The sequence below is a fragment of the Miniopterus natalensis genome, chromosome X, assembly GCF_054644295.1.
Source record: "Miniopterus natalensis isolate mMinNat1 chromosome X, mMinNat1.hap1, whole genome shotgun sequence".
Lineage (NCBI taxonomy): Eukaryota > Metazoa > Chordata > Mammalia > Chiroptera > Miniopteridae > Miniopterus > Miniopterus natalensis.
This window is the reverse complement of record NC_142103.1, coordinates 28,991,601-29,008,146: the sequence shown is the minus strand read 5'-3', so window position 1 is coordinate 29,008,146 and position 16,546 is coordinate 28,991,601. Positions and strand designations below refer to the sequence as shown.

At 41.1% G+C, this 16,546-nt stretch overlaps 1 protein-coding gene across 1 annotated transcript; it reads left to right on the top strand.

Moving 5' to 3' along the window:
- Positions 1 to 1,710: 1,710 nt before the first annotated feature.
- TMEM35A (transmembrane protein 35A) lies at positions 1,711 to 15,373 on the top strand. The gene is made up of 2 exons (XM_016195698.2): positions 1,711 to 1,958; positions 13,194 to 15,373. The coding sequence occupies exons 1-2, from the start codon at positions 1,839 to 1,841 to the stop codon at positions 13,596 to 13,598; spliced, it is 525 nt and encodes a 174-aa protein (XP_016051184.1). The 5' UTR covers positions 1,711 to 1,838; the 3' UTR covers positions 13,599 to 15,373.
- Positions 15,374 to 16,546: the final 1,173 nt, after the last annotated feature.

Genomic DNA, 16,546 nt, shown 5'->3' with positions numbered 1-16,546 from the left:
CCAGTCTTTCTTATATGTACAAAGAAATTATCTTCTTTCTAATAAATCCTATTCTCTACTATACAACAAGCCCATTGGGAACAGGACCTATGACTCATTTATCTGTGTATTCCTACAGTGTCTAATTCATTTGTATGCACATTGTAGGCACTCGGTAATTTATAGGTTGAATTATAATCAGAAAAGAGTCTGAAATTCTTCCACCACAAGATATAAAGGATTGCTAAATATTAAAGTATTATCACTCCCAGGGATATTTGCATTTAAATTTATCAATTTTTCCCAACAAAGACTTATTAAGACCTGGTGCATAAAAGGTGTTGCTCTAGGTACTATGGGGGATATATAGAAGTTGTTCCTACCTATTAAATGCTTATAATCTAAATTAATTGTGGAGTAGATTTGGAAGACAGAAGAAGCAAGAAGAGAACTACATCCATCGAGGAATTACATGTTAGACACTTGCTAGGCAATTGACTTACATGCATGGAATTTTTACAAGCCTTTGAGGCAGAATTTTCATCTGTATTTCATAAATGTGGAAATGGAGGCTCAGGATTTAAATCCTGGACCTTCTGAGTCTGACTCCAGGCTGTTCTGTCTCCCTTAATGAACACTGCCTCTCAAATAGGTGAGAGTGTGTGTATGTGTGTGTGTGTGTGTGTGTGTAATCACAATGCTAAGCAGTATCAGGTAAGTGCCACACTAATGATGTTAATTATTATACGAAGAGGCAGTAGAGCAATGGTTAAGAACCCAGGCTCTGGAAATGACTGTCTACGTTTGAATTCTGGCTCTCCATTTACTAGCATACACTCTTGGGCAAGTTCTTTACTTAACTTCCCTGTCCTTCAACGTTCCATACATAAAATGGGAGCCCATACCTAGCTCACCCGTATTGCTGTAAAGATACCTTAGTTAATACAGGTAAAGGATACTGTCTAGCACTTAGTAAACAGTCAATAAATATTGATTATTATTACAGGAAATCAGAGGAGGAAGAAAACAAATCCAGCTGGGAATGGATCAGGGAAGGCTTTATGGAGGAAGTGACATTGAAGACAAGGTCGAATGTTTGTGAAGAGTAAGGGAAAGAGAATGTACTGGAGGCAGGAAAGCTCAGGCTGTATGGGGCCATGAGTAGATAGGAGATGAGGGGTGGCATGTGGCAGTGGGAGCTATTGGAAGATAAGCCAAGGGTCTTGAATGACAACCTTAAAACTCTGAAGTTAATCCACTGGGCAATGGGAGCCATGAATGATTTTAGAGGAAGAGAAAGAGAAAGCCAAAGCCTTCTTTGCCAGCGATCAAATCTGACAACTTTGCAGTTTCATCCTTGAGTGCTACCTACTGCAGAAAACAGAAACTTTGAGGACTAAGGGAAAGGAAAGGGGAGAAAATGAGAGAGGTTGAAAAAAAGGAGTGATAGAAGACTACAGAGATGAAAAGTGCGCCTGCTGGAAAGTGGTAGAAATTAGGTTTTCCCTAACCCTCATTCTAAAGGCAGCTCAGGGACTGAGCTTGAAGCCTAACCTACTTTTTGCCCATTTAAGACATGAAGCTTCTATCTCATTTTAGGGCTTCTTTTAACTTTGAGATTGTGCTTTTGGCCATTGAGGAGCTGGCGTAGGGCATTAGGACCCAGAGATTGTTGTAGTGAGAGAGGTAGAATCTCAATCTCTCAATTTTTCTCTCGAGCTCCCTCCTCTGCCTTTGTCATTCTAGCTGCCTGCTGCCTCTGCAGCGTCCCTCCGGCTTCCTCTGTGTTAACTGCCAGCGCTTTAGACACACAGGGTGCGCAAAGCAGAGGATTAGTTGAGACCTGCCTTGGTGACTCCATGGCATCCCCCAGAGCTGTAACTGTCGTGGCCCTCTCAGTGGCCCTGGGACTCTTCTTTGTTTTTATGGGAACTATCAAGTTGACCCCCAGGCTCAGCAAGGATGCCTACAATGAGATGGTAAGTGAAGCAAATGGGCGATGAGGAACGCACCCCTAAGGGATAGCAAATTCCTCTCCCCTGCTTTCCTTCCTAGTCAATGGTCCCATCCCCTTAACCCCTACCCCGCCCGGACCCTCCTGTCTCCCCAACAACTTTGCAGCTCGGAAGAAGCAGCTGGACAGCAGCGATTTCATTTGTGGGCTATGCCGAGAGCAACTGTTCCGGAGCCACTGAATGCCAGTTGGGGGAGGGGTTGCCCAGCGAGTACCCCTCAATCCCCTAGCGACCCAAAAGGCTGAGACGTGCCTAACACCTGTCACTGGGCAGGAACCCTCCCCTTCTTCCAGCACACCCAAAGTCCGGCAACCAGTCTGCAAGTCTGATTCCTTCCCTTGGAGCTAAGAGTTCAGCAAGCTGGAGAGTTTATTAATCTTCGGGAAGAACAAAGGGGAAGAAGGGAAAGGGCTGGGGGAGAGTGGGCTGCTAAAACTAGCGATTTTTAGGGGCGGGAAAGGTATTCCTAATAGCAGGCGGGGAGCTGATGGTATTCCCCTAGCAGCCTGGGTGTGTGTTTTTATCCTTGAGACAAAGCAGCCTTGGCCCAAATAAAGGTCACCAAGAGCTTGCTTCTTTGCCTTCTCTCAAGGGAGAGCTAGATATTTTGTTTTATTTTGTTTTGTTTGTGGGCTAGTCTGCACAATCTGTGAAGTCTGCCTTTTCTCTCCTGCAATAGTCCTTAATCCCCACCTTGCCTCCTATGGATGCCTAGGGCCAGGCCCTCTGCAGGTCTTCCCCTCTGCAGAGTTAGAATCACAGAAGGTGACTGGCCAAAACATCTCCTCTGCAACCTGGGGGCTGGGCTGTTCTCCCCAGTTGGGCGTGAAGAGGACTTGTTCCTCTGCTGTGGAGTATGAAGAAATAAATGACAGGGGATGTTTCCAGCACTTTCGATCTCTGACCTCTCCCTGGGTCACTTTGCCTCTTTATCTCCCCACCTCAGCTGAAGGGAACCTGCTTCTCACTTTCTTTTTTCCAGACTGCCAGTAATAAGAGGGAGCCCATTACTGGGCTCTCAAGGTCAAGAAGGAAAGGAGCTTAGGGAAGGAACAGGAAGGGAGAGAGAAAAGAGGCAAGAGGGACTTTTCTTTAGGGTCCTGGAAAGGAGGAATAGCCCCACAGGTTGATAGGAATACATAGCAATCCTGGAGCCCACTGCAGAACCTTCCAGGGCTCCCCAACGTGAGCTGAAAGTGGATTGGAGACTGGCAAATTGTAGATGCTCAGAAATGTTTGCAGGTGGCTCTGATTTCTGCCTCAGGGTTTGAGCTGGTGCTTTCCATGTCTACCTCACCACAGGATCACCCTGGGATGGGGGAGGGTGGATGGTCCTCAAGAGCCTAGGTCTAGCCCCAGTGGCAAATTCTAATGTATTTCTCCTTCTCCCTTCCCCTCCTCCCAACATGTTTGACCAGATGGAATTAAAATCAGGTCAAAAAGAGTATCCAAGGCAGCCTGCATTAGGGAGGGGTGAAGAGATGGGGTAACAGAAGCCACCAAAGGCAGAGGGACTAGGTGGAGAGGAAATGCCACTACATTTTTGTCTTGGCAGGAGTAGTGTAGTGTTAGATTACAAATAAATGAATATGCTCTTGCTTTTCTTTACTTTTCATACATTTATATGTTTCTGTGGGTGCACCTTAGGTATTTTAAGCTTTCCCTTTCCTTAGGGACACAGTACCCTTCTTCAGTATACTCTCTGTCCCCCAGACCCTGCTCAGCTGCTTTCCAGGCGCCGCCCCACCCCCCCAAGCTGCACTCTAAGTACAGTGTTAGGCTCTGCAGGCAATCCAACTAAGATGGAGTCACCGGGAAGCTTTCTACCAGCTTGGCTGGAGCTCATGAGGAGGAGCAGCCACAAATGGGTTTATAGTAGGTTTCTTCCTAGGGAGTGGAGCTGTCTGTCGCAGTCTAATGAAAGGCAGAAGAAACAAATGTGAAGATTTCATATCATACAAAGAAACATATTTAAATAGGTATAATCTAATAAAGCAGTACAGGACCAGTGTGTGTGTGTGTGCGTGCGTGCGTGTGTATATGTGTGTGCGCGCACGCCGTGTACGCATAATTCTGTGCTTCTGTGCCCAGGAGCATCTGGAGGGAGTGGAAGAACTATATCGAGCTGGAAGGTAGACTTCATAGTAGTATGAAGCTTGAGGGGGATTTTTAGATTGCCCTTTTCCAGGGTCCTCTCCTGCATTGAGCACTGAACCCCTGGAGATAGCTGGCTGAGGTAGGGCCCTCTGAATAGTGCCTGGGCTGGCCCAGCTTTATTCCTGAACCCATAGGAAATGGGGAAAATTCAGTTCTAGTACAAAGAAGGTGCTAAATTTATATTTGTTGAATGGATGGGTGAATGAATGAGTCATTGTAGCACTGTCTTGGCCGGTCACCACCCTGCAGATTTCTCTGTTTGATTCTCAATTATGCAGTTTAGGAGCTATTTCTTGATTCTTAGAAGGGAGCTACAGCCCCTCAAGACCCCAACCCTAGAACAGCTGAGATGATTATCTGGGATGTTCTGTTTTCCATTTAGGAATGATTGCTCTGCATCGATGGAGTTAGCCTTTTTAATTTTTATTTTTATTGATTTCAGAGAGAGCAAGGGAGAGGGAAAGAGAGAGAGAGAAGCATCAATGATGAGAGTCATTGATCTGTTGCCTCCTGCATGCCCCCTACTGGGGATCAAGCCCGCAATCCAAGCATGTGCCCTCACCCTGAATCGAACTAAGATCTCCTGGATCATAGGTCGATGCTCAACTGCTGAGCCACGTCGGCCGGGAGAGTTAGTCTTATATTGACTGCGGTGGCTTTTCTTCAAAGATCTCCAAGTGTTGTTGTTGCTGTTGTTGTTTTAATATTACTTGTTTTTTCTTTTCATTATTTATTATTATCATTTTATTATTTATTCTTATTTTACCAATGGATAACTGATCCAAGATCATAGGGTAAGCTGCTGTTGGAGAAGATGTTAGAAACCAAGTCCATGACTCAGTACTCTCAGTAGAGAAGTCATTAAATGATTACAACTGCTTTTCTGGATGTCAGAATTTACAACTGATTCTTAAAAATATCTTGCACATTCTCTCTCCTATTTTTGTATCAATTTAGCTGCCCCAATTCATACCTTGGGGTTTCATTTTACTTTGAAACCAATTTTTCAAATTCAGATTTTTTTTCTTTCTTTTTTTTTTTCAGAGAGAGGAAGGAAGAGAGAGAGAAGCATCATTGATGAGAGAGTCATTAATCAGCTGCCTCCTGCACACCCCCTACTGGGGATTTAGCCCACAACATGGGCATGAGCCCTGACTGGGAATCAAACTTTGACTTTCTGTTTCATAGGTCAACACTCAACCCTGAGCCACACTGGCTGGGCTCAAATTCAGATTTTTTTTCTTTTCTGCTAACACTTTTTTCTTGTTCTAAAACCATTAGTGCAATGCTGAGGTGTTATCACCTCTTTGAAGAATCACTGCTAAAAAACAAATAGCCCTAGCTGGTTTTGCTTAGTGGTTAGAGCATCGGCCCGCATACTGAAGGGTCCCGAGTTTGATTGCAGCCTCGATTCTTGGCCCTGGTCAGGGCTCCTGCAGGAGGCAACCAATTGATGTGTCCCTCTCACATTGATGTTTCTCTCTCTCTTCCACTCTCTCTGAAAAGCAATGGAAAAAATATCCTCTGGTGAGGATTTAAAAAAAAATAACCAAACAAATAACTATGAACTTCTTTCCTGTCTGGGGAAGCCAGGAGAAGTTAGTGGGAAGGGTATAAGCTTTGAGTCATATAGGGTTGGGTTCAAATCCTAACACTCTTAGTGTCTCAGTTTCCTCATCTGTAAAATGAGGGTAATAATATCTACTCAGAAAGTTGTTGTAAATATTAACTGAGATTACATATGGAAGCATCTGGTATAGTATTTGCATATGATAGGTGTTCCAAAGGCATTCTGAGTAAGGTGGTAATAATGATTGATTCTATTTCATGCAGTGGATTCCTAAATTGAGGGATTGAAATCAGGCATTTAGACTAGTTTAAGGGATTGAAATCAAGCATTTAGAAGAGCAAGGTGTTATTTTCATTTGCCCTAGCTTTAAGCAATCAGCTAATATTGAAAACTCCACACTTGCTGTTGGGTAATGCACAGTGGATCCCATGCAGACTTTCCAGGTGACTTTCTTGAATAGCCCATGTTGTGTGTGCATACCTCCTCCAGATTTAGCAAGTTGTCATTATAGAGCAGGGATGGGGAACCTTTTTTCTGCCAAGGGCCATTTAGATATTTATAACATCATTCACAGGCCATACAAAATTATCAACTTAAAAATTAGCTATGAAAAAAAGCTCTTAGATTTATTGACTTTTGAGTCCCACCTGTGGTTGCCTTGGCAGGACCAGACCAAATGATTTCAAGGGCTGTAGATACAGCCAACGGGCCGGACGTTCCCCACTCCTGTTATAGAGTATTCTAAATCCCATGTGAATTCAACATGACAACCACTCCCTTGACTAAATACCTTTATTAATTCACTTGAAATTGGAGGGAACATTAAAAATGCTGCTAAGCAGTTACTTGCAAGGAAAATATGAATGGTTGACTTGCTGTACATTTGGTATTCAGCTCTTTATAGCAAAGGTTCCATCCTGTAAGCACAAGGGGCCATATAGGAATAGCGAAAAAACACTAAAAATCTTGTCACAATGAAGCCAAGGGATTTTTGGCCTTCAGGAAGACAGGGCAAGTCTCTGCTTCTTTGCATCCCCTCATAAGGAATGTTTGTTGACTTAATTTATATGCTTATCTATAGTTAAGTGCCCTCCTGTTTGTGTAACCCTGGGGACACACTCCAGATATGTTTGAGCAGTTTATTTAATGTCCATAGGTAATCTTTAATGCTTCCAATCACTGCCATTAATTGCTTTCCAACTAGGCAATAAGATAGTAATTCACTGATGAGACTGCTCTTTGAGGTGGCACAGTACGTTTATTCCCTCAGAGGGGAAGGTGACCCTGAGCTGTAAAGTGACTTTGCTTAGTTCACACAGCTAGCAATCCCAAGCTAAACTACATTGGAACTTATGTCAGGGAGTTTGTAGCCTCTTAGTGGCCAACAACTGCGCTTGCTTCAGAGTGACTTTTGATTGACAGTAGAAATCAGACTCTTTTGCCCTAAAATGCAATCAAGGAGGGATCCACCTTTGTTAGTAGGACCAGGTTTTCCCAGCAATCTCTTTAGATGAGCATTATATGACAGTGATTATATATTACATTTCTATATAATATTATATATTATATAATATATTATATATTATATTTAGTGCTTAAAGGTGATTTCCCAGAAATTCAGGGAAATCATACTTGAGTTAGTAAATTTTGCAGCACTTATGTAGGCTTTATGGTGTAAGACAGTAACCAAACTGAGATTTTAAAAAAATTAATGAACTTTATTTTGGGGAGGGCAGTTGTAAGTTACAGAGAAACTGAACAGAAAGTACAGAGTTCCCACATACCCCCTCCCCCCTATTTTCCCCTATTATTAATATCTTGCATTAGTGTGGTACATTTGTTACAATTGATGAGCCAATATAAATACATTATTATTAACTAAAGTCCATAGTCCTCTTTTAGGTTCACAATTTGTGTTGTACATTGTATGGGCTTTGAGAAGTATTTAATGATATGTATGAGATTTTTTTTTTGTCAGTACCTTCTTCTGCTTTCATATAGTTTTTCCTCTGTAAATTTTATTGAAGTATAACATACATACTGAAATGTGCACATTAAGTAAACAGTGCAAGGAATTTTTAGAACACTCCTGTGTAACCGGCACCCATATCAAGAAACAGAACATAACCAGTACCTCGGAAACTCCCCTTATGGCCCCTTCAAATTACTACCTCCCTAAGGGTAATTGGTATACTGACTTCTAACAATATAAGTTAGTGTTATCTGCTTTAGACCATTATATAAATGGGATGATGCAGTATATCAGCCAAATTATTTTTTCTTTTACTTAATTGGCATAAGTAAACTAAAGTGGACCAAAACACTTGCCTTCTGTTCCCGCTTTATCTTGATATCTGACTTGGATCTGTTATTAATTGTAATAAAAAATGAATATTATTAGACAGCTTTGAGCTGTTCATGTTTAAGGTCATTAATATGAGATCATGGACCCTGGGGTATTGTGAAGAATAAATAACAAAAAAGGTATGACTAAATAAAAACTCCATATGCTTTTGACTCATGTCTGAATCATATCTCCTCATACCACAAGAATGGACCAGCTGGATTCAACACTATTATCATTAAAATAGTTACTGTGGCTTGCAAGCTTATGGATTTCTAATGGTGTAGTTCATTAATGATAAAATGTGTGCCTGTGGCCCTTGGTTGATGCTATGATGCTATGATTCTTTGACTAAATCTCCAAAATACTAATATAATTTACAAAAGAGGAAATTGAGGTAATAAAATACTTAGTAATTTCCTCCAAGTAATTTAAGGACAAAAGGAAAACTGGAATTTAGCTTATCTTACGAATCCCAGTCCAAGGATGTTGCTGAATGATTGCTTTGATTAAGGGATTTGAAACATCCTCTTTCCTGCTTCCTTTCCCTAAAAGGAAACTGTGATTACAGGGTCTGGGTCATTGCAATGGAAAGGAAACAGACCTAACAAAGTGAATTGCAAGAGCCTTTGGGGAGAGTCCCTCAGTCAACTCTCTTTATTCTTACTATTAGAACTGAGATGGCCTGGACTAAACATTGAAGAGACGCAATCTTTTGATGTCTCCATCCTACTCCACAGAAGAAAGAATAAAAAGCTTCCTATGCTGTCAAGACCTCATCTAAGCTTAGTTCTATTTCTAATAAATTAAGCCTTCCCTGTCTGGAGTCCTGGAGAATAGATGCTTTCTGTACCTACTCAGCTTTGAACTAAAGATGTGATGACATGGCTTATCCACATGCAGTTTCTTCTTGAGAAAAAGAGGAAAGAAAGAGGCAACAGCTGCATAAAAATATCCACAGCTGCAGTTTAAGAGGTTAGATAAACCACTGAAAAGGTAATATAGAGTTACACCAAATGGAGAGAAAAAAGATCACTGAAGTCATAGGAATTTGATTTAAAGGCCCTAAATTTGGCCTCAGCTACAGATTCCACTATGGTATAGATCAGAATCTATTCTTGAATAATGGGTGGTTAGCCCTAACCAAAAAAGAAGCACTTTTCAGAAGCATCTGGAAGACTTGGTTCTAAAATGATGGTAAGAAGCTCTTCTTCCCTCCTGTGTTCATCATGTCAGAAGCTTACACTTAGGATTTTGGAATTGCCTCTTGGGAAACTTTGTGTTACTAATTAGAAATGCTCTTTATTTAAAAGTTAAGCAAGTCTCTTGGGTCTAGATTTCTTTCCTAATGTCCCCCTGCTACCATCACCATAGTGCAAAGGGGAAGAGAGTGGGCAGGTGGCATCTAGATTAATAGTGAGAGGGAATGGGCAAACTTCTCCCCACCACCAAGTGACCTAACCCTCAGCTCTATTCTGCTCCACTTGGGCCTGGCTCAGTTCAGCCCAGGGTTTTACTCTGCCTACTAGTCACCTTCTCTCCAACTTTCTCTCTGAAAATCCTCAATTTAAACTAAGATGGAAAGAGGAAGGAAGAGTGACTAACATTTTGTATTCCCTTACATGCTCAGGAACAGGGTAAGGACTAGGGTAAGGTGAAATTTTAAATAAAGACAGGACCTGACAGGAATGGGATCAGGAAGGGATGAGTGAGGCAGGGTTGTACAAGTGCAGAGTTTGATCCTGCTTTTATTTAAAATTTTGACATTTTGTTTGTCTTGGATATTATTTATTTGATCAATGAGCATTTTTGGTACCCTCTTAAATGTATTCATGGCAAATAGCCTCACTTACTTCACCTTAGTCACAGTGCTGCTACGGAAAATTAGGCTCAAAGAGGTTAAATAATTTGTCTATGGACACGCAACTAAAAAGTGGCAGAGATGGGATTTGAATCCAAGTCTGTTTGAATCCAAACCCATGCTTTTTTCACTTAACCATCAGTCTTTTAATAGTCCTCATAGGGAATTTTCTTGTGCCACTCATGATAATTAATCCATGAAATAAGGGTGCATTCACTTGTCCAGAAGTGAGAGAAATGACTCAACATTTGTTCCAAACCTAGAGAGTGTGAACACTGTTCTAAGTGCCAGATGCTTTTGAGAGGTCAAGTTGGCTTTCTGCCCAATTCTTATAATACTTATCTTGCATCTGGTGCTTTTGACTATTGTCTTTTTTTTTCTATTTTATTTTTTTGAATTATTAAAGTATTGTTGGCATACAGTATTATATTAGTTTCAGGTATACAACATAGTGATTCTACATTTATATACCTTACAATGTGATCACCATGATAAGTCTAGTAAACATGTCTCACTGTACAGATATTAACAATATTATTGACTATATTCCTTGTTCTATACACTACATTCCTGTGGCCTACTTATTTAGCTAGAAGTTTGTACCTCTTATTTTCCTTCACCTTTTTCATCCGTCCTCCTACCCCCTCCCCTCTGGCAACCGTTGTTCTCTGTGTCTATGAGTCTGTTTCCGTTCCACATATAAGTGAAATCATATGGTATTTGTCTTTCTCTGTCTGATTTATTTCACTTAGCATAATACCCTCTAGGTCCATCCATGTTGTCTCAAATGGAAAGATTTCATTCCTTTATATTGTTGAGTAATATTTCAGTATGAGAGAGAGAGAGAGAGAGAATGTGACATCTTTATCCATTCATCTATCAATGGACACGTAGGTTGCTTCCATATCTTGGCTATTATAAATGAACATAGGGGTGCATATACCTTCTCAAATTAGTGTTTTCATTTTGTTGGTGAGGATGTGGAGAAAAAGGAACCCTTATGCACTGATGGTGGTAGGACTGTAAATTGGTTCAGCCACTATGGAAAACAGTATGAAGATTGCTCAAAAAATTAAAATAGAACTACCATATGACCTAGCAATTCTACTTCTGGATGTTTGTTTGACTAATCTCTTCTTAAAACTCCTTTTTGCCCCCATAACCCTGTCTCTGGTAGTTTTCCTCATACTTTTCTGGCCACACTTTCTTCTGTCTACTTTGTGGACTCTTTTCCTCTCCCTATTTCTTAAATGTGTGCCACACAATTTTTCCCACTGTATACATTCTACCTGGAGATACTGATGACTATCCATTCTGCATTTTTACCCCAGGCCTCTCTTACTGACTACCTACCAAATATCTCCACTTACATGTCTTAGAGATAATTCAACTCAGAAAAACCCAAATTGAATTCTTCACTCCTTCCTGCCCTCTGCCACCCCCAACCAGTTCTTCTATGTGCATTCCCAAACTTTTATCCAGGCACCCAAGCCAAAGACCAGAGAATCTTTCTTGACCTCTCTTTCCCTCAGTGTTCACATCCAATTAGACATCAACGCCTGTTGATTTTTCATTCAAAGTATCCTTGATTCTGTTCCCTTCCCTCTATCCTTACTGTCATTACTCTAGTCCAGGTCTCTCACCTGGTTTCCTTGTTTCCAGGTATACTTCTCCCTATCTATCCTCCACATTATTTCCAGAGGCAGCTTCCTTATAAAGCAAATTATGTTGCTCCCCCTGGATTATAGGGTAAAGTACAGTTCTACAACACAACATATGTGATTTGATTTATATCTATCTCCCTGATTTGATTTCTCCTCTCCCTCCCCCAAACTATGCTGAATGGGGCAGTATTCACAACACACCAGTCTAGCTCGGCTTTTAGGGCCTTTGCTCATCTAGCTTCACCTGCCTGCAACACACTTTCTTTATTGATCTTGCAAACAATTGTTCTTTTAAGATTCAACTCTAGCTTTTCTCAGTCTCCATCTAGGAAGACTTGACCATTCCCTCTGGTGTACCTCCACTGTACCCATTTACATAATTTTATTCAGCATCCACAATATTTTATTGCACTTATATATTTGCATAACTCTTCTTCCTCTTATAGACTCAAGCTGAAATCTGTATCCAGAGTGCCTAGTCCAGTGCCTAGCATAAGGAGACAATAAATATTGAATGAACTAATGGATACTTAATGAAAACAAAGCAGTGGGCCAACCCAATAAGACACTTAATGAAATCTCATCAATTTACTCCAAAATGAGGATCAGGCCACTCTGAATATTGAAAAATATGATTATCTATTACTCTAAGGTCAATGTAATTCTATTACTTTGTAATATATCCAGTGACTCCCTCCTCTGTCTTATGATGTCTCCCTTTGGGCTACAATTAGACACTGTACAGACCTCTATTATATACCACTAACCATGCTGCTTTATAATGCTCTTTATGTATCTCTTTCCCCCACTAGACCAAGAGCTTCTTGACCCTGTCTTATTCATCCGTATATCTTCATCGAATAATCCATAGTAGGTGTTCAATAAATATTTGTTGAATTAAAATTAATGAAGTTAAACCAGGCTAATCAAAGGAGTGTCTTATAAAGGCCTGGGGATTTATCTCAGTAACCATGAGAATGATTTTTGTCTTACTGTATTTTAAAGATACGCAAGGGGCTCACATGTGCATACATTTTAATTTTCTACTTGCTTACCACACACCTTTTTTTTTTTAACAATGTCACAAATATAAACTCCAGCTCAGCTGAAGTTCCTGAATTATCACAGATTCTGAATTAGGGAAGACCAAATTAGTGAGGCTTTACCATACTGTGCCTTGCCTTGTTTCATTTATGTTGATACTCATATGCATCTGGGTTTGGACAAGGCAGGCACTAGAAAATGTGGATGTGGCTAATCTGTACCAGTTTTCATGGGCCTGATGAATTTTCTTTTACATTCTTAATGTTGTTTATGATTTATCATCAGAAAAAAGCTAAACTATAAAGCCAAATTCTCTTACCTTCCGTGCTGTTACTAAGGTTTAAATCATTTAAATCATAAGGATCTCAGCAGATTGCTAGCTTTTGTTTTTTCTTATCTTAATTACATGGCTTTTATTTAGGGGAACAGTAAAAAATGGAACACCCTTGGCTGGTGTGGAAAGGGAATGGTTGGGAAGGAGGACCTTGCTTGTGTTTTCTGCATTCTGATGTTAAAATCATAGTTAATGCTGTGATTTCTTTATGGTATTCCACTCTAGAAACGTGCTTACAAGACCTATGTCCGAGCCCTTCCTCTGCTGAAGAAAATGGGGATCAATTCCATTCTCCTCCGTAAAAGTATTGGTGCTCTTGAGGTGGCTTGTGGCATTGTCATGACCCTTGTGCCTGGACGTCCCAAAGATGTGGCCAACTTCTTCCTGCTTTTGCTGGTGTTGGTTGTGCTCTTCTTCCATCAGCTAGTCGGTGATCCTCTCAAACGCTATGCCCATGCCCTGGTGTTTGGAATCCTGCTCACCTGCCGCCTGCTGATTGCCCGAAAGCCTGAAGACCGGTCTTCTGAGAAGAAGTCCTCTCCCATGGGGAACATGGGAAATGCGGGGAAAGGGGAGGAGCAGCCCTCCTTATATGAGAAGGCCCCTCAGGGCAAAATGAAGTTGTCATAGGAAAGCGGATGTGCAAAAAGTGGACCTTCCAGGCAGTTGCTTCCATGACACCCAGGAAGATGTTAGTGTGTGTTTTCCATTTGAATTATTTATCATGGGGGAAAGGGAAAAATATAACCTACAAGTTAATGGCCCTGTTGGCTTGTGTACATCTATACCCTAAAATGACCTCCCCACTTAGACATATGTGCACCACCTTTAATTACTCTGGGGCAACTCTCACATCTTGCTGCATGTACATGTATATGGCTAGCTATTGAAGTGTTTTTGTGAGATGGACTCCAGCAAGCATGTGACTGTGAGACTGTATGTCTGGGAAAATGTATTTACTGTGTGTGTGCATGCACATGCGGAGGAGAAGGCTCTGATCTTGAACTAATCCTGCATAGGTATCCTTCCCTTTATAGACTGAGTCTAGTGAAGACAGAATAAAATAAGCCTCCTATAAAGAGAATCCAACTTTTGGTATAAAACAAGTGATGTATTCTCATGGGATGGGGAATCCCTTGATAGATTAAACTGAAAAACCTACCACTTTAAGAAAAAGTTTCTTCAATTTGAGGCAATGAGTTATACATAAAATTAATTAGCCTCTAGTTTTAACAGTTGTCTAAATTTTAAATACTCCATATTGAGTTTAATTAAAATAAGGAATATATGCATTCAATAGATAATCTAATTCAAGTGATGAAATTGGAAGTTTCACCTTGCTTTTGTCCAAACCCAACCTACTAAACTCTTTTACTCACAGTTTGAAACTGAAGCAGTAAATTTATTTTACTTTTTTTCCTTAAGCCTCACTTCCTCACTTCCACTATTCTCAGCAGCTAATCAGAACTTGGCAGCTTCTCCACTGTTGTGGTTGAGGGAGCAGGGATTAGTCCTGTTAGAAGTCTGTGAATCTCAAACTGTTCTCTTAAATCATGTGAAATTTGACTGAAGAGCTGTACCCAGTGTTTCCATGCCAGATAGATTCACTACTCCTATTGAACCTTCACTGACCGTTGCTAGTGTAAACAGAAATCTAAGTTACCCCCAAGGTTGTCTCTACACTTCTTTATCATTCTGGTGGGTGGAGTTTAGCTGGGGGAAGGACATTTGATATGGGTTAGTTGGATCCAGCAGGATGAAAATTTGCTTTCTTCATTACATACTGATGTTTCTCCTTGTTAGATGTGCTTTGATGGTTTTAATATGTGCCAGGGATGGGGGAAGGGGTGGGGCTGTTTTGTGTGTGGAGTAAGATTATTGTATTTCTTCAATGTCACTCTTCTCCTTAATTGATACCTCTCTGTCTTATTTCTCTCATTATTTCAAAATAAAAAATTTTGAAATTTGGAGGAAACTGTTGGGACAAATAATGAAAATCTGGAAAGCAAGGGTCATATCAAGGGATTCAGGCTCTTTTTTTTTTTTTTTTTGTCTGGATCAGGGAGAAGAAAGAAAATGGGGAGTATAATCACTTAATACACTAATGAGATTACCAACTTTCCAATCTCATTTAAGTTCCTCCACACCTCTGTGATGTCAGCACATAAGAGAGAAAGCTATAGCCCGCCCAGCATGGCTCCGCCACTGAGCATCGACCTATGATCCAGGAGAATGCGGTTCCATTCCAGGTCAGGGCACATGCCTGGATTTGGGACTCGATCCCCAGTGGGGAGCGTGCAGGAGGCAGCTGATCAATGACTCTCTCATCATTGATGTTTCTATCTCTCTCTCTCTCTCTCCCTCTCCCTTTCTCTGAAATCAATAAAGATATATTTTTAAAAAGATGGAAATTAGGATCTCAATGCAATTTCCAGGTTTGGGAAATTCTGCTTCATTAGGTGATGCCAAGGGAAGGTGGAAGAATGATTTCAGAGAAAATTGCAGGTATATTAAATAAAGGTGAACCAGTTTCTCTCACTATATGTGTCCAGAAAGTGGCATAATCTCCAGTGCCACAGGCTTGTCACATTATCCAAATTTTTTCACCACTCAAGGCCCCAGTTTCATCATCTACAAAGAAGGGGATTGAAGGCTTAAAATCCCTTCCAATTTACAATCGAGCCTATGAAATGATTAAAATGCCTCTTGAGAAATGTTCAGTTTTAGTAGAAAACAAAGGGCAGCTACCATGAAAATATTGAACACTTATTTATCATGTATGTTTAAATAAGGGTTCATGAAAGCGCTCTGAAAAACCATGCAAATATAAAATGTGGTAAATAGTCATGTCTGCTGTAGTCTCCCAAATATATCAACTTAATCTCTGATTCTTCATCTCTCCCTGAGATAGCCAAGTTTCCTCCTACAGTTTTGTCTACAGGTTATAGGTATGTTTTGGCCTAAAAAAATCAGCCAGAGCTGTTAAATTTCTATTTTTCCTCTCGGATTTCTACTTTAGTAAGAGATTAAACTAGGGACTAAGCTCAGGTCTCACACTAACCTCTTGTTGCTGTTTTAGCCAATTTCTTTTAAGGTCCATCCCTCCTCAAAGTTAGGAATCTTTACTTCTAGACTGGCTGGTTACGGGCAAGGTGCCACATCTGGCTCAGTAAAAGGAGGGCAGATCCAGCCTTTTTTGCCTTCCCTCCTCCTACTTTCACATGGGGAAAAATGACAGCTTTAGAAGTCACAGATCCTTTCATCTACGTCCCTTGCCCAGCATGGGAGGCAGTCTCTACTGCCAACTTTGCCGTTTCACATTTTCCCACCAAATCCCGACATTTGGGGCGGATCTGTGCGAAAACGATCAGTATAATTTAACCTTGTTAAATTAAAGAATTCGGGCGCGGAGCCGTTTTACGCAGGAGCAGGAACGCGAGCCTGATTAGGGCAGAGGGAGCGCCAGCCAATCAGCCGGCTCCCGCCGCAACGGCCCACTCGGCGCCCGTCCCGGGGGCGGGGAGGGTGGGGCGAGCGACGGAACGGAATCGGGTTCGCGTCGGCGTCAGCGCGCGCGC